Source organism: Dunckerocampus dactyliophorus, chromosome 19 (assembly GCF_027744805.1).
Source record: "Dunckerocampus dactyliophorus isolate RoL2022-P2 chromosome 19, RoL_Ddac_1.1, whole genome shotgun sequence".
NCBI lineage: Eukaryota > Metazoa > Chordata > Actinopteri > Syngnathiformes > Syngnathidae > Dunckerocampus > Dunckerocampus dactyliophorus.
Genome location: NC_072837.1, coordinates 4911261 through 4932094, shown reverse-complemented (window position 1 = coordinate 4932094; position 20834 = coordinate 4911261). Strand labels below are relative to the sequence as shown.

General features: G+C 41.5%; 2 protein-coding genes across 12 annotated transcripts in view; one reads left to right on the top strand and one right to left on the bottom strand.

Annotated features, from left to right (window-relative positions):
- Positions 1 to 20834, bottom strand: part of otofa (otoferlin a) — a 61098-nt gene that overhangs the window by 7865 nt on the left and 32399 nt on the right. For 5 of the 9 annotated variants that reach the window (XM_054761230.1, XM_054761228.1, XM_054761224.1 and 2 more), the window contains exons 6-41: positions 18305 to 18378; positions 17826 to 17952; positions 17670 to 17724; positions 17148 to 17279; positions 15069 to 15131; positions 14910 to 14994; positions 14668 to 14827; positions 13464 to 13650; positions 12942 to 13128; positions 12177 to 12400; positions 11288 to 11396; positions 11029 to 11215; positions 9928 to 10048; positions 9498 to 9598; positions 9313 to 9403; positions 9108 to 9224; positions 7949 to 8101; positions 7672 to 7864; positions 7465 to 7589; positions 7255 to 7389; positions 6256 to 6417; positions 5928 to 5999; positions 5513 to 5632; positions 5287 to 5448; positions 5039 to 5201; positions 4336 to 4502; positions 4149 to 4178; positions 3884 to 4021; positions 3739 to 3814; positions 2891 to 3036; positions 2501 to 2635; positions 2281 to 2418; positions 2077 to 2204; positions 1187 to 1357; positions 952 to 1112; positions 69 to 211 (exon numbers count right to left, since the gene is read on the bottom strand). In XM_054761230.1, coding sequence (XP_054617205.1) covers positions 69 to 211; positions 952 to 1112; positions 1187 to 1357; positions 2077 to 2204; positions 2281 to 2418; positions 2501 to 2635; positions 2891 to 3036; positions 3739 to 3814; positions 3884 to 4021; positions 4149 to 4178; positions 4336 to 4502; positions 5039 to 5201; positions 5287 to 5448; positions 5513 to 5632; positions 5928 to 5999; positions 6256 to 6417; positions 7255 to 7389; positions 7465 to 7589; positions 7672 to 7864; positions 7949 to 8101; positions 9108 to 9224; positions 9313 to 9403; positions 9498 to 9598; positions 9928 to 10048; positions 11029 to 11215; positions 11288 to 11396; positions 12177 to 12400; positions 12942 to 13128; positions 13464 to 13650; positions 14668 to 14827; positions 14910 to 14994; positions 15069 to 15131; positions 17148 to 17279; positions 17670 to 17724; positions 17826 to 17952; positions 18305 to 18378 — 4738 coding nt within the window. The remainder of the gene's footprint in view (positions 1 to 68; positions 212 to 951; positions 1113 to 1186; positions 1358 to 2076; positions 2205 to 2280; positions 2419 to 2500; positions 2636 to 2890; positions 3037 to 3738; positions 3815 to 3883; positions 4022 to 4148; positions 4179 to 4335; positions 4503 to 5038; positions 5202 to 5286; positions 5449 to 5512; positions 5633 to 5927; positions 6000 to 6255; positions 6418 to 7254; positions 7390 to 7464; positions 7590 to 7671; positions 7865 to 7948; positions 8102 to 9107; positions 9225 to 9312; positions 9404 to 9497; positions 9599 to 9927; positions 10049 to 11028; positions 11216 to 11287; positions 11397 to 12176; positions 12401 to 12941; positions 13129 to 13463; positions 13651 to 14667; positions 14828 to 14909; positions 14995 to 15068; positions 15132 to 17147; positions 17280 to 17669; positions 17725 to 17825; positions 17953 to 18304; positions 18379 to 20834) is intronic. The other 4 variants (XM_054761233.1, XM_054761232.1, XM_054761225.1 and 1 more) reach the window with 3 other exon arrangements.
- The window catches only part of fndc1 (fibronectin type III domain containing 1), a 65043-nt gene continuing 64789 nt past the window's right edge, over positions 20581 to 20834 (top strand). For all 3 annotated transcript variants that reach the window (XM_054761235.1, XM_054761236.1, XM_054761234.1), the window contains exon 1: positions 20581 to 20689. The gene's annotated coding sequence lies outside the window, so the exon portion shown is untranslated. The remainder of the gene's footprint in view (positions 20690 to 20834) is intronic.

Below are 20834 nucleotides of genomic sequence, written 5' to 3'. Positions count from 1 at the left end.
CCCTACGAGCTAAGTAACACTGTGACATCAATCTTACAACACACTTTTATTACTTCATAATGCCTTACCTGCTCGATGCCGGGCTTGTCAGGGTTCAGCAGGGGTCTTGTCTCCACATGTTCCGGGACAAGCCGACAGCCCACCCGGGGGACCTCCTCCCAGTGGTTTAGCACGGTCAGAGCTAAATGTTCCTCTGTTTGCTTCTTTAGACCTTTAGAATCGATGTAGGATGATATTGTTTTATTAACTTGTTAGCTGAGTGAGTCAATATTTACTACTAGTAGATGATAGAAATACTGTTTTATTAACTTGTGAGCTGGAGTAGATGAATATTTATTGCCAGTAGGTTATAGAAAACACATACGATAAAGTACATTCACATAAGCCGCTAACTGATATACCCATAGATAGGTTCTAGAAGTAAGTAGTCCAAAATTAGGATTTTCTGTACGTGCCTGTCCTATTTTGTTCAGAAAAGTTGCTGACGGAAGACGACGGCGCCAGAAAAAACACAACTCTCAGCTGTTACTGCCACAGACGCACTCACAAGCACATGTTCCAGATAAGGTATTTTGGCACGAGAGCACATGTCAATCGTCTGCAGAAACCCCGATAAAAAGCTGAGGGGAGTGAAAATCTCTCTTCTTCTGGTCAGGAGGCCGCAAGAGAAGAAACATTTGTTAGCCCAGGATCCTGTGATGTGATTCTATTCTGTCTGACTTATTTACAATACATTTTATTAACCCTCTACTGGTGTGTAAGTCTCAATCATTCTCATCATAGGAAATTAACAGACATGTAAGGGGAGGTGAAATTTATTTAACAGAGTGGTCCTTGAGACCTCTATTAGGATGCGGAGAGTTTCATCTCCAACAGAGAAGGAAGCAAAACCTTAAAAAAAACAACCTGAAATAACATAACTGGTAAACTTGTTAACTATTACCGTCCTACCGTTTTCATCCTCAATCTCTGTTGGTCCAATGAAGATACGGTTCGCCACCTTGACTTTTCCTCCAGGGCCGTACTGGGGGGGATCAATCTTGCCTTCCTTACACAGCTTTGCTAGGATCTGGCTAGGCTTCATGGGATCACGCCACACATTGTATCCATGGCTAACAAGAACACAAACATGGATGATTTGTGTTTGTTCAGCTGCTTTGAGTGATGTCTTATTAGTGTCACCTACAGGGAGTAGCTGGATGAAATGCCACAGGTGGCTCTGTATTTACTATAAAAGCGATTCTCCAAGTCGATCTTTGTCTCTCCAATCAGGTCGTCTGTGCCAACCAGATCCCAGTCGTAAACGGAAACTGTCAGCATGGACTTCATGGGGAATGTTGCTTCGATGTCAAATGACCTGTGTGGAGTGAAGGGAAAGGACACAGGGATTTCTGAGGAGGGGTGCACATATGAAGTACTGTAATGATAAACAATTTTCGATGGCAGAAAGTGTGATTTTCTGCAATTCTCTAAATTTCCTTAATAAACCAGTAACTGAAGGTCTGAGCTAAACCTTTTCACATTGACATCAACAGGCCTAGTGCAAGAAAATATAGTAACGCAAGTCTTCCTGTCAATAGAAGTCGATCCTGCTGCTGAAAGCACCTAAAAATGATATAAATGCAGAGGTAATGATATGCTAACTTTACTAGCTTGGGGGAACATCGCTCCATTCACTTTCCACCAGTATGTGTTATTGCTGAATACGATATTGCAATGTGTGTATTAGTTTTTAGTTCAGAGTTTACTTCCTGTTTCAATTTCTACAGCAGCACGTCTAGGCAGAAAACGTGTCGTGCCTCAGTTTAATGAGTCGTCTTCTGCTTGCTCCAAGACCTATTGACTAGGCATCGTTAATTCGTAAATACGACCAGCAGATCAATCAAATTCTACATGACTGACAAAGTTTTGATTGACACCATTTTTGTTCACAAATCTGGACTACAAGACTGGACTACTTGTTTACTACAAGTACAGATGCAGAGTTAGTGATGCAGGATCTACTGTTTTACCTAATACGGAGGTGACATCAATTAAATCCCATATAATTGACCAAAAAATCTCATTTTGACTCACTTGCCAAATACAGGATTGAGCTGCTTGGAGATGTAGTTCTCTTTGTCCTTGACTTCTGTCTTTCCTAGCTTGATGACGATATATGGGTCCGCCTTGCCATTGATGTCTGCAGGATGCAGATCTGTAGCCTGAAGTCGAGAACAACCTCATGAGACCTTTGGCGCTAAAGTTGCTGTCAATTTAGCCTGCAAGTAGGTAACATACCCTGACCACATACACTCGAACAAGCACATTGATGGGGTCATTATGAGGAATGCTCTGGAACATGCCCATGTTTGGATCAAATCCTGCATCTCTTGAGATCTCCTCTGACAATGGTAGCTTGTACATACACAGGGAACCCTAAATCACAGAGGAACATCAGGTTATGCAGAAAACTAATATTTTGTTCCTTAACTTTCGTTCTGCTATGGCACAAAACCACCTTAAAACGTCCAACAATTCTGTCATCATCTAGTGCATGTTCGTCGTCATCACCGGCTTTCCCTCTGAACAGGCTGAAAGTGTGCAGCCAGTCTTCAAAGTTTCCGTATTCAGTCTCCAGCTCCTTGTTGTACACCTGAGCAAGCCAAATAAACACGCATGGTGAGTTTGCACTCATTAAATGACAAACCAATCAAGAAATATTAAAAATACAAATTGTCGCTTAGACAAATAATTTATTCCTACATATAAACCATAGTGTTCCTCCAGGGTCTGTTTTGTGTCTCTTATGTTTTTGTCATATGATGGTGCAAACACATTATTGTCCATGCCTATGGACATGCCACAAATTTTTGTTTTGCTCATGTCACAGTCCGCACTAAATACTCACCAATAACTCGTCCACTTTTGCTTTAATTGTCGGTTTCTCAGCTCCATCCACACCATGACCCTTCTTCTTATCCTTGGAGCTTTTCTTGTCCTTGTACTTTTCCTTTGTCCTGGAGCCTTTCCGAACAAGGTCATCAGATTTGATATCTGGCCAGAGGATTGAGTGGAGGTGGAGGAAGGATGGCATCATGGGGTGAGGCGGAATTGTGCACAACACGCATGAATGTCATGACAGCCGGAAGGCGTGAAGGACATGTGGTACATCAACTTACAGTACATAGGCAATGATGATAGTTATGTCAGGATAAAAGAAGGCTTATATTTGTCGCAAATTTCCTGTGCATTTCACTGCTGTTAGGTTATGGAATGATTGTGAACATGGCATACACAAAGTAGATGATAGTTCAGATCAATAAATGATGACTTATGACATCAGTTGCATGCGGAAAGAGAATGTAAGTGCAAGTTCCTCAAATTGCTGTTTCATTCGTTAGCCATCCATTTTGTATAACGCTTATCCACATTAGGGTCACAAGAGAGCTGGAACATATCCCGCACATTCTCACCCATAGACAATTTAGAGTCTCCAGTTATCCCAACATGTATTTTTTTGGGGGTGTGGAAGGAAGTACCCGGCGAAAACCCATGCAAGCAAGAGGAGAATATGCTAACTCCACACAGAGTTATGTTGCATAATATTATACCGTGTTATGGGTCATAACCATGACATTCATACCGTCCCAAATATTTTCTACTGGCTATTTTTTTGCACAAATAACAGTCAAGAAAGAGTGATCTGTGGGTATTTGTAACTCTATTCAATTACAGATGCTGAGATCAGTTCCATACCTGCCGCCTCTATTGCAATCTCCAGGTCTTCTCTCTCCTCCGCTTCGGCCTGAGCTTCTTCCTGAGCTCTGAGCGTCTAAAGAGACAACATTTTTTAACCTTAGTAACATGTAAGGACAACCATAGCACGCCGAAATAGACAAACCTCTTTTAATGTCTCTATTGAAGCAAAATATTTGGACCACCAATCTAACACGCTCTCGTCTGTCTCTTCCTCTTCCTCCACTCCTCCCTTCTTTTTCTTCTTTTTCTTCTTTTTCTCTTTGTCGCTCTCTTCCTCAATCTGTTGAAGCAGTTGTGACTCTGAAGTGATTCTGCTCTTCATTTTAGTATTGAGGTACGAGTTAAACCAAAGGATAATGCTGTACTGTATTTTCATTGCCAGGTTTCTATTGGAACAAAGAACTCACCATGTCAACTTTTACAACAGCGTCAGATGTCTACAACAGGGGATGTTACATAAAAAATACAGGGATTAATAACACAGTAATGCATGCAAGGGAGTATATAGCAATGAGAGGAAAAATACACATATACAGCACAACCATGCCCTATAGAAATTAGCAGAGACTTGCTGTACTACGAAAAAAATCTTACAGCTTCTAACTTGACAAACGTATCCATTTTGCGGACCGCAGGCTCGGGCTCCATGTTGACGATGATGTCACCTGTGGAGCGAGAGAAAGTGCGCGAGGAAACACTGGGTGAGAAGCGAGGCTGGGAGCCACCATTGGTTAGGACCATGTAGCCATTCATTAGTTTAGCTGTTTGGATGGAGCGAGGCCCAAAAGCAGACAGGAAAGACAGCAGGCAGCAGGAGAGCAGAGGACAGTCCATGACATGCAAGACAAGCAGAGAGAGAGAGAGAGAGACAAACAAACGCAATGGAAGGAAGATTAAGACATAAAAAAAGCCCAGCAGCACAAAGCAAGCGTCAAAATCAGCAAAGTTAGTGAAGGAAAAGATTGGGGGGTTTTCAGATATACTTTAACAAAGCCACAAATCACTGGCACTGAGTATGATTTAAACATGATTTTCACCCATTAGAAGAGAAACCAAGAATTTATGGGTGACCGTGACATAAAATACATTTTCCTTAAACCAGAGTTTACACTGAAATACAGTAGATTACATTACATTTTTACTGTACATTAAAAATGTATTAAAATACAACAAAGGTGTTCCCCAGGGCTGTGGTATAAGTCCCAAACTGTTTTCCTTAAGTAGGGGGTCGGATAGAATATTAATATTAAACATTATCTCTCTCACAGTACTGTCAGTGTGTGTGAATGGGTCGTACCTGCGCTGCCCCAGTTATTAGACGACTTGTCTGGAGCACAGTAGATGAACCGCCTCAGACATGTGACAGCATGGGAACCAACCAGGGTGTTGCGACCAAACGCCCGGCAGTCCACCACCCTGATGTTGAGCGGAGGGTGAAGAAGCTCATTCTCTGGGAGGTCCTGATGAGAAAACAGGTACATATATTTGTCTTTTACAATTCTTATAATACTAAAAATATAATCTTGGTTAGACAATCACACTCACCACTTCAAACCATTTGACCAAAGTGCTGAAATTTGGGTTCTTCTTGTAATTTTGGATAAGGACAGACTGAACCCCTCTCCCTGCACACTCAATGTCCACACGGGGCCGATCCACCTGGGCCAGGTTAATCCTCTTAAGGTCCCTTAGCCCCCAAAACAAAACCTGAATCAGACAAAAGCAACATATTACAACAAGTTTCAAAATGTTTCAGCTGTTAAAATCTTACCTCTATGCGGTAGCGACTCAGGACAGGCCGGATCCCCAGTGGCACCGGGACAATTGGTCCTCGCTCTGAGTCTGTTGGTCCTTCAAGAGGGGGAAGGTCGGCTGTCCCTCCTTGGCCAATCTAGTGTGGGTTGAAATAATTCTTTATTTTATGCTGCATGAGCACTAGCCTGTAGGGGCACCACTATTAAGGCCCTTGAGTTTGCTGCCTAAACGGGCTGAACTCAAAACAGAAAGTTTGATGTAGGAAAGTGAACGGAGTGAAGTTCCCTATAGGTTGCACTTAAGTTTTGTATTTCTCTTGTTTAAAGTTGAATTGGCTGGATTGAATTAGACAAGGATGGTCAGATACAGTAAGTGTGAAGGAGACAAAAGCCAAAAAAAAAAATGCTGATGGTTTGAAAATAGAAAAGCACCTTTATCTGAGGAACAGCAAAGTTATGGACAGCAATCAGAGCTCGCCTTATCTCCTCTCCATCGAAAGGTATCTGGAGGCACCAGGAAGAGGGTGCAAGAGGGCGGAAGGGATGGATGTTTCACATGAGAAGGAGAAAACGGAGGGACACTCAAGAAGTTTGTTTACAAATGGCAAAACAGTGGTATGAAAGCAGGAACAGAATTTAGGATTGGATTTAATCTGGGAAGAAATGTAAAGGAAATAAAAATAAAGAATGGAAACTCATATTGTCCACCGTTGTAAATGGAGATGCATGTTATCCCTTATCATTTAAGTTTATGGATTACCTGAAGCAGCTCAAAGGCAGCCAGCAGTTCTCCTGCAGTGCAGTTCCCTCTGTAAATCTGGTAGTACTCCAACTGTGGTGGGAACCTCGGAGGGCCGTAGTGCTCATCACACATCTTAATAGTCGGCTTGGCGAATGTCCGACCTATGAACTCTGCCTTTCCCTGGACATAGGATCATAATAATGGGCAGTGGAGACAATCAAGGGACAAAGGAAGGGAGTTTGACACGGATGTGGGAAGTGCAGTTGTTCACTGCAACCGCTGGATGGCAGTGTTGATTACTGGCACATAGAAAGTGGATGGAAAACACCTGCACGTCAAAATTAGACCCGAAACACCTAGCATTAAGACGTTTTGTGAATTTTTATAGTGGAAAACTTTCCATGAGCTTTAATAACAAATTTGGTGAACAATATGGTAAGAAAAAAGAAATTTGCACACTATGCATCTTCTAAATATCTACATACAGCACACAATTCCCCTGCATGGCCATTAAGTTTATTCTAGTCAACCGTTCTATTTTTAAATCTATAATATCAACATACTAAGTCATTCACATTAATTCCCAGGGAGAGCATTCAACTTAATATTTCTCAAGCTTCCCAATGAACTACTTGGAAATATCATATATATTCAGCTTCTTATGCAACCCTGTCTGCGACTATAAAGTAGAGCTCTTTCTATTATGTGTGCAGCAGCGGGTGTTGAGGTACTGCATGCATATTTTTCTATACATTTACAGGTTTCAACGCAGCAGTTCATGCTACATCAACTATGATCCCACTGTGGCATTGCTAACTCCAATTCAGTGTCTGCTGTGCAGTGCAATCACACTCTATTGGTGCATGCAAGAGCAAGGCCGGAGTTCATATGAGAGACAGGATGTAGGAGTGAGGTGTACAAAAGGTCAGAACATGAGGAGTGGACAAGCAAAACATTTCTATGAGCATAAAGCATTGAGTTTTTGCCCGTGCGAGATGCTTTTGGGTATAATCCTACCACGGTGTCTTGGTCGTAAATTTCAACCACAATGATTGGCGGGTCATCTCTCAGCTCACTGGCTTCCCCAAACAGCTCCACGTCGTCAAAAACCAGCAGCTGGTCCCACGTAGGGCAAAGGGTCTCACTCAGAATCTGCAGCACAGGCAGCACACGCCAAGTTTGTGTAGAAATTAGAACGTGAACGCAGCTCCAAGGTGTTTTCCTCACCTCAGTGACCTGGCTATGCGTGGAGAAGAAGACTCTGGCGAAGGGGTCGGAAAGTCCGCTGTTGTCGGCTGCAAACAAACTTCGAGCCTGATACATGTGCGCTCTCAACTGGAAGACCTGCTTCACTGTAGGACACACATTTAGCTAGAAAGCAGTTCTCTTGCAAAAGTGATCACCTTAACCCAAACCTTAATAGTGTGTACATACTGTCATACACGAGGCTGACAGGGGGCGCTGAGTGAAGAGAAGGGCCCGCTTTCGCAACTTTAACCTCCTCAAAACCATTAGGCAAACCACTGAGGAATTCTTTCTTTTGCTTCTTGAGGCCAAGCCATAAGTACAGCTCAAGCTTAGCCTGAACGGTCCAACCAGCAGGGCCGAAGCCTTTTTTACCAGGTAACTGTGAACATAGAGTCAAACGATCGTTTGTCTGCTTACATTAACTCTCAAATAACTAGCATGAGAGAAAAGGCAGAAGACTCACCTTGAGAAAAACGGCTTTGACTTTACCGCAGTCTTTTCCTGTCTCCTCATCCACGACGGAGTAGAGAATGTCTTTGGAGGGAATTCGGGCATATGCAATGCGCTTATTGTTGCTCATCATCCACACAAAGACGTCGGGGATGCTGTGCTGTGGCTGGACAAGCATCACATGATGAGCTAATAATGAGCAATTAAAACGATAATAATCCTTATCCTTATCCTCACTAGAGTCGAGGTTGAATGCTGGAGACTATCCCAGCTGGGCGAGAGGCGAGAGGCGAGAGGCGGGGCACGCCCCGGACTGGTCGCCAGCCAAACGCACATATATAGTATAGACAAACAAACATTCATAACTATGGACAATTCAGAGTCGCCAGTTAATCTAACGTGCATGTTTTTGGAATGTGGGAGGAAACGGGAATACCCGGAGAAAACCCACGCACGCACGGGCAGAACATGCAAACGACGATTCAAACCCAGATCTTCCCAACATCCTGTGTGGCCAACATGCTAACCCCGAGGCCACCGTGCGGCCCCTAATGCTCAACAAGAGGGCTAAAATAGCTGACTCCACTCGACTGCAATAGTAATCAAACAGTATCAATAACCATACAAAATATGCCTCAAAGGTCGCAGACATCAACCAATCAGAGAATGGAAAAATGCTGACCTTAGCTGGCCCTGTGAGGCGAATCTGAAATCTGATTGGTTAAAGAAACAGACCCTTTGCTAATACAATCCAGCCAATTTAAGTGACATTGGACCAGCACTCCTAACACTGAAGACCCAGAGCAGATTACATTGACATGGCGACCCATAGAAGCTGAAATCTGACTGGACAAAAAAAATAACATACACAGTGCAGCCAAGAGACATGCTACGAAATGAAGAGACTAGACTGTTGGGAATAAATTAATACAATTTGACGGAACAAATACTAGAATTGAAGTTGTAAATGTAGGTCAGTGCTTCTGATAGTGTTTAGGCCAGCAGAGAAAGCCTTGCTGGTCCGGACTGCACACCACGGGTTAAATTAATACTTCTGTGCCCGTATGAACATTGAACATTATCATACAGTATTTGCAAAGGCACAATTTGGATCCTTTGTACCAAATGTTCCACGCGGTGGGTAAAGCTATGTCCTACATTCAAACATTTACCTCATCAGCAAGGAAGCGAAGTCTCTGCAGGAAGTTTTGCACAAGCTTTATTTTGTCTTTCACTGTGTTTTTCTTCACTTGCGTCCTCATCTGTTTGCCTTGCTGACCCATGTTGTCCTGCACAAACAACAATATTAAGGCACTAATACAATACTAGAGAAAGCACCTCAAGGGAATTAAGGCTAAAACATAATATTATTATCACCATTTCTCTCATGCAGGACTTGAGTCTTTCTCGGTCCAGTTTGGTTCTGCCTGCCTGGTTTATGTCCTTGTTGGCCAAATGTACAAACCGACTGGGAAAGAGCAGAAAATATAGAAAATGAAAAGCATAATAACACAGTATAAGGAGTGATTTCATTGCTAGATGGTGATTGTCTCGGAGCTTGCCTGCAGCCAATGCTCAGTTCCTCCAGAACTCCCCTGAGTCGGCGCTCTGGAAAAGCCTTCTCTGTCTTAATGATCTCCTGAACGTCATTGAGACCCTCCTCCTGCACAATGGAAACATACAACGGCTTATCAACTAGTAGGAACTCGAGGTGTGTGACACCATTAAAAAGTTGCATCAGGGTTTCTTCTCTTCTGAGCTGAATGATGCTTCAGTCAGCAAGCTCGGGGCCAGAAATGTGGAGGACGTGTATCGCCATTACTGTGTCATGGCGTAGTGCCTAGTCTATGGACTGTGACTGTTATTTTTGGCTGTCTGAGGGAGATACTAGGCCTATGTCATTTTCATTTGGTCGCACTAAACGTAGCACACAGCAAATGATCGCATTTTTAGTTTGTGCTAACAGTTCTACACTGACAGTCGTGTACTGACCAGCTTGTCAGCGATCTTGTCCATCATGTTGGAGTTGTACAATCGTCGTCTTTGGTCCTGCCACCAGCTTTTGATGTACACACACGGTTTCTTCTCAAAGTAGGGAAGGTGGAAGTAATTCCTGTCAGATCCAACAAGCATAAAAAAACATAAAAACCAGGGAAGGCAAGAGGGTAAATGCAAAAGCTGCAGATTTTCATGAAACTCTGGAACTGAGCTGATGGAAAAAATTGATCTCTTTTCACCATTTCAGTCCTAAAAGTAGCCTGCTATCTAACAAACTGATGGATGGAGAAACGACAAATGAGGAGTGATTTATTAGAGTGATTGATTTGAGCCATTGTGGAACTGTTCCTCCTGGCCCAGAATCAACAAACTAATTGAGTTCGTTTACAGCATTCATCATCGTCCATGAGCCAGGAAGTAGCTTGCTAGCTAAAAAATGGATGGACAAGCGCAAAGAAAAAAACCCTACAAATATGGCATCTAACGTTTGCTTTTTTCCACGAAAGAACTGTTCTCCCGCCATAACACAATTATTAGAGTCCGAGCGATCTATTTTTACCATCATTCGATATTCTTTATGAATCGGAAACTAGCCTGCTAGCTAACAAATTGATGGACAAACAACAACAAATAATGTCATCTTATTATTGAAGTCATTATGGAAGTGTTTCCCCTGGCCCACAGTATTAAATCTGTTGAGTTCTACTTCTTACGTCATCGTTCATGAACCAGAAAGTAGGTCGCTAACATACTGACGGACAGCAAAGACAAACATGGCGTCCTCGTTTTTTTTTTCTCCAATACAGTACAATTAGTAGAGTCCTATCCCATTATATTGCACCATATTAATACACTATATTGCACTCCCCTATTTTTCCACTATTGTTACAGGAGTTTCTTTTTGGTTTTGGCCGGTTTGGTCATTATGGAACAGCTGCCCCTGGCCCAGAATGCAAAATAGTAGCGTACCGTCCGTCCATCTGCCATACACTCAGTGTTGCCAATTTGGCTATTTTGTCGCTAGGTCTGGCGACATTCAATTTCTTCACAATCCTGCCCCCCAATCCCTTCATCTTGTGACCCTCGACCTCTGACCTGTCTGTAATGACAGGCCTCATGAGAGGGGTGGAGGAGATCGACACCAGGTCCCTTTCCTCGTCCGCCTCCTCGTCGCTGGAGTTCTGGATGAGCTCGCTCTCTTCTTCATCGCTTTCACCATCTTTATTCTTCTTTTTCGATGACGACGGTTTGCTCGTTCCGTCTATCTGGTTGCCATAGTTACCTTTTTGGGAAACAGCTCACCGGTAAGTGGTGGTATTGTTAGCATTTTGAATTAGGCAAGCAAAGACTTTACCAATTGTGATCTCAAAAGTAATCGACTTGTCCCCAATTTTTCGGTCTATCATGGTGGCCTCCAGGAAGGCGCCGAAGAGGAAGAACTCCTCCATTTTGCCCGTGGCGCTCTGACGAGATGAAAAAGCGAGAAAGAAGCAAGAAGGACAGATGGGTAATAAAGAAAAACATAAACATTTTATAGTCGCCTTTTATTGTTGCCCGGTGCCAGCGGAAAGAATTACTGCTTCTTTTTAATTCCTCACTCACATACACGCAAACGAAAACACATTTTAGAGAGCCTACATTACATTTAAGAGTGGAGGAATCAATATTGTTATTTTACCATTGCCAACTATATTGCCATTATTATTTATTATTTCAGTTGATTTAACTCTGCTTCTGCCTTCTTGGCCAGGTCTCCCTTGCAAAAAAGATATTTGATCTAAATGGGACAAACCTGGATAAATAAAGGATCAATAAAATTTATTTCATAATGTATCCATAATATATTTTATATTAATAATAAACATATGGTGATGAATATAATTGACTATATACCAAAAAAATAAACTAAACAGTAAAACACAGTTATTATTTATATACTGTAATAATAAAATGTATATAATCCATACAAATACATCAATATAAATATAAAATGTATTTCCCTGGAGTAACACAGTTTGCCTTAAGGCAATGTAGCATCTATTACACGGTAAACAAAAGCTGCGCCAATAGAGCAGTAGACTGCAGAGCACAAAGTCTATTGTAGGGTCAGAAAGGGTCATGCAGCTTATTGGTCACATGGCTCACCACTCATGTTAAACAGCTGTGACTGTTAATTAACTTGTTTAGGCTTCACTGATACAGCATTTTCACTCATTTTTAGTGATATACCCAAGTTGTCTTACCTCAGAAATGTTGGAGACAGACTCCATCTGCACATCGGTGGAGCTGATGATCTCTGGAGACGTTGTGTCCAGGATCTCCACGGCAATAGAGAGCAACAGTCGGGCACGGAAGGACACGCCTTCTCCCAGGCCGTCATTCAAGTCCTGGTGCTCGTCCATCAGGGTGTACTGGCGTGTGGAGCCGTACATATTGACCCAAGCTGGACCCAAGGTGGGCAAGAACCCTAGAACCAAGATCAACAGAATACAGTAATCCCTCCTTTATTGCAGTTACTTGGTTTCAGACCCGACCGTGATAAGTGAACTCACGATCACTCACGATCACTCACACTCACAGCCGATCGCACAGTAGACGCGTGCAGCAGCTCCAGCTGCTAGCAAGTACACATCATGGCAGATACTAGAATTTAGCAATAAATAAATAAACACATTTATGATGTAGGCTGGAAAAAAAAGAGCTTCCCCCTCCTTGAATGACCAGCAGCCGCCACTGGTAATTTCCCATAATGATTTTTACAGTAATCTATTAATGTGCATTTTGCTTCAATGTATGTTAATGTTTGTATTAATTCCATTGTCTTCCACTGACTTCATTACCAAAAGTGTCAGGCAGTCCATGACAGCGTGGCTAATTAGCACATCTTAACTGGATAGGAATTTGGATTGAAGAAAAAAAAGGATTCATGTATTTATACTGAAAGCTAATCAATAGTAATTTGCAACATTTTGTCCTTTGCTCACCCCATGACCATTGATTTAACCTACCTTTGTCGCCATCATTGGATATTTTGCGGAGGTCAATAAAGTGGGTTCCGATAGCAACGTCATTGACCTTATCGGAATCACGGATTTGGACCTTCATGCGTTTGCAGAGCGGAGGGAAGAGCTCTGTGAAGATAATTTGCTCGTTCCAGATGGGTTCATAACTGCTTTTCTGGACTGAAGTCTTCCCCTGGGGAAAAAGAAATCGCACTGAAGTCCAATGTAGAACGGCTTGTTGAAATCATGATCGTAAGGTTAATACTAGTTGGACAAAACCATTGGGACACCTGGCCAATTACAACCACATGGAGGAACTAAATGGAGGAAAATATTTCTTCCATACCAAACTCTTCCATGCACATACTATATATGGACATTGTTTTGTCCACTGGGAGACAGGCATGAAACTATTCTATACTATACTATAGATGTTTACAACTGTAAAAATGAAACAATGAAAGCACAATGAAAGGTGCATCCCTATGCTTCTGTCCATATACTGTAAGTACAATAGGAAAGAGTTACTTTCTGCCCAGAGAAGTGCACTTGAACGTAGGGATCCACCAGGTCTCGGTTCTCTCCAATTAGAGCCTTCTTCACATTGGCCATGATGTTGGTGTTCATTTTTGGAAGGCCCTCGGCACGGTAGATCTTCACGTAGAACCTCGCCCACTGCCGCTCTGCAGGGATGCCTTCTGGGAGAAGAAGGTTGCTGGACAAAGGAAAGTAAAAATGCATGCTAACGTGTGAGGGATCTTGAGGAGAACCCTGCAGATATACCGTCGTCCCTTGCTACATCCATGTTCGAACATCGCTCCCTCGATCTATCGCGGTTTTTCCAAAATTAATTAATAAACGATTGCTGTTTCGTGGTTGATTATAGCCAATTATTAGTCAACAGATATTGAAATACAAGTCATATGTAGTATTTTGGTCACCAGGTGTCAGTGATGTTACATTGATGAGACATTACCATAGACTATATTACCTTAACACTGCATGGAGTCATCCATGGAATGTCCGACATGATAGAGTGAAAAAATGTTCTCCTCCCATTCCGTGTGGAAGTGGTAGGTTTTTTTGGCTTCTTATGTTGTTGTTCTTTCCCACTCGGTTTGAAACCCTTTCTTAAATTTAGAACAAATAAATTAGAGGCTAACTGGAGGCTCGGTAGTTTGTTATAAGCTGTGAGCGGTCTCTTATGTCCCTGCAGTGATCCTGTGCGTAGCCTGCGCAGTGTGTTGTAAACAAAGAATAATAGGATTGTCAAGGAAACTATAGGGGTGTTATGTCTACAGGACTCTAATAATGGTAAAAACTGATTTAGAAAGTCATAAAGTAAATTTATTATGCTCTAAATACGAAAATATTTTGTTTGTTAATATTGCATCCTACTTCACAGAAATTCACTTATCGTGGTTGGGAAAAACCAATTAACCACAATAAACATGGGATGAGTGTATTGGAATCATCGTTGTTGGCTGATAATATTTGTCATAGTTTTATTTGGATCCTATTCAAGTTTTGTGTGTTTGTAACAGTGAGATCTCAACATGGGAAGTTATCATAGATTCACTCAAAAAATATGACTGATTATATATATCTACACGGACCATAAACAATGGGAGGATATCTCTTGTGATACTTTGTGGTAATCTACAACCATGCATTTCTGAGTAACCTCACTGCTAACAAGTAATTGATGCTACCACAGTTGTCATCTTCGTACCCCTCGATGTCATCCTCGTCAGTCTCGTTGGCCTTGTGCGGGGTCTTGATGTTGTCTCCCTTCCCGACCACCGCGATGTCACACTTTAGATATCCTTTGCAGCCCGCCGTGATGTCATCAGGGTCAGACAAGATGGCCCACTTGTGGTAGAACTGGTGTTCTGGTATCCACATTAGTAAAGTAGTCAGAGACAAGAGACACATTTGCATGCATTGTTGTATTGCGATGAAGCTAAAGCTTACCAGGCTGAGAATAAACAGTGCCAACATCCATCTTGAAGGTTCCCACCAGCGTTCCGCTCCGGAGAAGGTTTTTAGAGTGAATGACCTTGAATAGAGGATTATGTTTTGCATTCATTCAACATATTTAAACAAGTAAAAAATTATGTTAACAGTCCTTACCGACAACTTAATGATCTTATCAAACATGACATCAGGAGGAACGTGGAAGTCAAAGACAAAATACTGCAGGCAGAGAGAAGAGTTACTTCAAGTCAATTCAAGGAGCACATTTTCCCCACTAAGATTCACTCTCAGAGGATGAAAAGTGGAAGAGATAAGGCTCATTTCTGATAACGTCGGCTCATCAATATAGAGTTCAATGGCACAAGTGTGGGGGAAGTAAGAGCCGTGATAACGATCTGGTCATTTATGGTGTCAGGCTTGTGCTGCCACTGGATTGCAAAGAGATGGTTGATGAAATCTTCAATTTCCATTTGTAAGAGAAGGCTGTTGGTGTGCAACAGCTAGTTTATACAACCGCTTTTCATAGCTCCATAGTAGGGATGCTCCGATCAGGATTTTATGCTGCCGATTCCGATACAGATCATTCAGGACTGAATACTGGACACGTGGATTAACTGTACATTTTTCATAATGAGTGCTGTTGGTGCCGTATTAAGGGGAAAAGTCAGGACAATTCCAAGGTACCTTGACTGCCAGGGGGCCCAAAAAATTGGTAATTACTGTACTAGGGATGCTCCGATCAGGATTTTATGCCACCAATTCCCGTCCTACTGGCTATATGATATGGAAAAAGGAACTATAAAATTACCTTAACTTTGACAAAAGCATATTCAACTTACTTTTTGAAGAGAACATATATCACTGCTGAAACGTACAGAGGATGACACGCCTTCGTTAGGGAGACTTTGGATGTGAGAGTACACTGGTGGAACTTCCAGTTAAGTGACTCAGCAAACTCGGTGTCTTCCACTGCTGAGGCTGGTCATCTTGTCAGATGAATTCCTATTTTTCGGGTTACTAGCTTAGCTTTGTGACTGTCACGCACCCACGCACAAGTGTTAGCAACATGGCTGCTTTGGCTGGCGTCTGAATGATGATCACACCGTGAGCCTCACCATACTCCCTCAAATGCAGTATTAAAGCTTTTTAACTTGCTACCCTTGCAAGATAGTTTTCCGTGGCATTTGTTGGTAGTTAAGTTCCACACGGCAGCCATGATTGGCATTGGTTTGTGGGAGGGGAAAGTGAGAGGATGACACTGCCCAAGACGTTAGGTTAAGACACTGCACATGCTCAAAAGGATCGCTACGGGCTGCAATAGTGCGAGCCACAGGTATCAGCTTTTGTGATTGGCTTTTTTATCTGCATTTGCCGATCTTGTGATTTTTCACAGAAATGGGCCAATACCAATCGGTAGCCGATCGATGCGGAGCACCCCTACACCATAGATATCCATGAAGGATAGCAAACTCTGTAGAATGGATGAAAAAAAAAACAGGACAGAAAGTGTACTTTCCAGTCGGTGTACCCACAGGGGGGTTTGTCACAAACAAAGGAATCAATAGCAGACCGACTCTCACATTTCTCTCTCCACAGGACTCACAAGCCAGAGGTTGAGCTCTGCATGACGCTAAGCGTGAGTGCTACTGGAGCTCTTTGGGAACACTTTCAGGTGAGGTGTGGGAGCGGCTGCTCTGCATTGTGCATTGTGTTGCTGTCACTTCATAAGGCATGCCTGCTCCCAATCATTTGTGTAATATGCTGTAAACACATTTGTAAAAATATTAAAAGAATCTCTTAACTATGATAAAGTACAAGTCTACACCACTGCAAACAACAGCAGAACAATGTATTGAGCTGAATATATGACGACACTGCATATATGAGAATGGAAAGTACTAAAGTCTTGCATCATCTTATATCATCTTCCGTGAACCAGGAAGTGGCTGTCTACAATATGGATACTTTTTTTTTTGCTTTTGCCTGAAATCATATCTTTGTAGGTAGCTTGGCTTGAAAAAATAAGTGTCTCCAGTGCCCCAGATCAAAAATGGTACAATCCTGTTGTATTACTTTATTATCTGTGAACCAGGTAGTCACTTGTTGGCATCATAAACACAAACAATGTAGTTACAAACAATGTAACTAATGTTGATGCTATTACAAGAAATGAACGTCGGATAAGAGAAAATGAAAATATTCGCAGTACACATTTAAAGCGTTTTGGGGACTCACCTCGTTGTAGTAGGGACAATTGGTTGACTCCTTCATTGACGTGTACTTCTTTTCATCTCCAATCTCCACACACACCACAGGGTCCATGTTCAAACCAATTAGTTGCCGCGCCTCGACAATCGTAATGCTAATCTGTTCGGAGATGTGAAAATTGTGAGATCAGACATGCCACTCAGTAAAACTGGAACAAAATCCAAAGGTATAGGTTGACCACCTGGAAGATGAATAAATAAATCACATTACCAGTAACCTCAATCAGTCTTTCACATAATCCAATCATCCTCCTGACTCTGAGCTTTTCCCAGACTTCCATTTTACAGTGACATCTCCCAAGGCTAAACTAATATAACATTTGAGGTATCTACCTAATGTAACAATTAGCCTTTAGATGATATGAGGGGAAGAGATAAAGACAAAGACAAGGAACAGACAGCATTTCCTACTGATATTTACTGTACATGCATGAATGAATATGCATGACTAACAGACATCCTTTGTAATAATGTTACAAATGTTACAAACCTGGTAATCCACTGGTCGTCCAGAGCTGGGCTCCATTTTGATATCTGGCTTTGACCTGAACAAATGAGCACAAATAGCATTTGGCAACAGTTTAAAAAAAAATTATTCAGATTTAACTTAATTTGTGTATATTCTTCAACAGAGATTACGGTAGACCTCTTATTGGAGATGTTGGTGGTGACGGCAGTGACTGAAGCCAGTGAGATAGCGTCTGGTTCCAGCATTCCTGCGAGACGCATCGCCTTCTTGTCCAGATCCACCATATCCAGGACTGCCGGCTCATCTAGGTACAACATATGTGGTTAAGGTACTGTATAACTTTATAAGCCAGGGGCGTCCAACGTGTGGCACGGGAGCCATTTGCGGCCCGTGCTGTTTTTTTTTATTGGCCCGCAGCACATTCTTAAAATATAATTTAACAAAAACACAAAAAAAAGGAAAAATCTGCAGTAATTATACAAGGATAAAGTCGAAAGTTGTAATATAACAAGAAAAAGTTGGAATTTTACGAGAATAACATTGGAATGCGAATGTACAGCATCTTGGTACCCTTTCCATCTTTTGACAATAGAAGTACAGGAATCACTTTTCTGGGAAATTGGATTCATTTGTCAATACGGGGTCAAATGTTTTACCTCCTTTCTTGGGATCATCCTTCGAGCTCTTGATCTTGCCAAGCTTCATGACTGAAGACACTCCCCTCGCTGCTCTGGTGGCATGGTGCAGACAGAGACAGAGAGAAGTAAGCGATATCATGAACTTGTGGTTGATTGTCTAAACTAGAAGGTCACTTTCCATCAGCGGGCCCGCACTCCGACAACGCACAGACGCACTCCGACAACCAAATGGCAACCAAACACCAACAACTCCAATCAAAGTGACTATCAAAGTGACAATATAAGCCCAACTCATCACCAGCCACAATCCTCCAACGCCACATTCACGAAAACAACAGTGTCCGGTTTCTCTACATTTATTTCATCTGGATCAAATAGCCCGACGACAACAAAGACTTGTGATGTCACCCGCGGGAGACCACGAACGAGAGGCCTTAATAATTGAAGAATGTGTGTGACCATGCAATTTGCTGTGGACATGGATACAGGACAGGAAATTGATGAATACGGTTTTGCTTTTGTTTCCTTAAGCATCCAGAGTCGGGTATACTGTAACAGGGGTCTAGTTTCTTTTTTGATCCCTGCCCCACGTGTGGAAAAACAACAACAATGCGTTGTTGTTCTTCTACTGTGGAGTGTTTTGAAGAAAGGCAGGCCAGCATCACAGACAGCAGTATATTATAGAACAAAACATCATTTAAAATGACTATATAATACTGTAGGGCTCCCCCTACAGGTGCAATCTACTTTTTACACACTACAGTAAATATACTGTATACTAAATATATAGCCGACTGAGCCAAGCATTAGAGGTGTCCTGGCTGGTCCGCGAATAAAGTTGATGATTTGGGGGTCACCATGGCTTAATATGAGACAGTGTATCATAAAAAATATTACAAAGCTGTTTATTTAAGGATAAATTATTAGATGCCGTTGCTTTAAAATCAAGAACAGTAAATAAACATTCAATCACTTACAAAAATACGGGCAAAAAGCTCGCACAACCTGACAAATTTTGACCATTACACATTATTTTACAATCAAGAACAGTATATAATTGTTCACCCATTCATGAAAATGCAGGTACAAGGAGTTTTGCATTATTTGTAAAGTTTGTCAAAAATGTGGCATGCAGGAACAATTTTTTAAAGAAGGGACTGATTTTGCCATCAGTTATGATCAATGATAAACATGAAATGTAGTAAATAATTTCATAAACATATTCATTTATCTGGTTATCTGACTTGGAAAAAAATTCTGCATAATTCAGAGTGTAAAAGAAAAATGCTAGTTTAAGATCATGACATCTTCAACAAACGTCTAAAAGAAACACAGTGTAAACATACTGTATGTTCTTCATACGTACCACATGAAACACGTGTCCTAGTCTGTTCAAATGAAGTGCAAGGTCATCAAAATCCTTTTTATGAACTTTTAAATGAACATATTTGCAGTCTGTCAGGTCCAGGAGCTCAAAATCAACCAAGCAGATGAGACCAATGTGTGGGTGATGTGTGGATGGAAGTATCGGGAGGGAGGCATGGAGGGGAAGGGGGAATGGTTGTTGGGAAGGGGGAGGTGGAAGAGGGTGTGAAGATAATGAGGGGAGAGGAAAAAAATGGATGGATAGCTGTTATGTATGAAGCAACAATAATAATATTTAAGTATGTTGTTATATAATACACTTCTTTAAAATATGTAATAGAATTTAATTTCAAGTTACCTTTTAGTTTGTAGTTTTATTTGTTTAAGTACATTTATTAATAATTCACTTTGAATACATTCATATCTTGTTTTTTCCTGAATGTTTCCTGAGTTTTGTCCAACTAGAAAGGCAAAATAAACATTTAGAAACAAAATAAACAGGACATTTTAACTAGCATTTTTTTAAAGCAGCATGTCGGCAATGATGGTGCAGGGGTTTGCAACATATTTTTGCATTTTCTGCAGAATAGTCCTATTCAAACAATGCACAGTGTGAAACAAATGTAAACACCTTGGTCACCAAACATTGAGAAGTACAGAGATTTTCTGTTAAAAAGCAAGCATAATCAAATGGTTTATAATACACAAATCAGCATGGACATCCAGCTTATCTTTTTAAAAAGAGAGTCAAATATATACTGGTTGATTTAAAATGTGCAAATGGGTTCATAAATGGTAAATAAACAAGTTAATAATAAAAATGTATAGTAAAAATGGTTAAAAAGTAAAAGTGAGGCACCTCCAAAAATAATCGTTTCCGTGACAAGAGTGAGTGCTCTTCTCTGTATTAGACAATCTTTGACGTTTTTCCTCTCTCAGTGAAGCACATGCTAGCGACGGTAGAAACGAAGTTTGAAAAGCTCATAAACAAGCTGTGTTTGTTGTAAAACGTTTGGGCCTTGGAAAACTTTCGTCTTTGTGAGTATCTATGGGTACAAAGCACTTAAAATAGCGATCTCAAATGTTCCCGAATTATTACTTTGAATATGTGTGTAAACTTAATGGTGTGCTGTAGCTGTTTTTTTAGCAAACCACTTGTGTTTCGCACATTTAATGTACACAA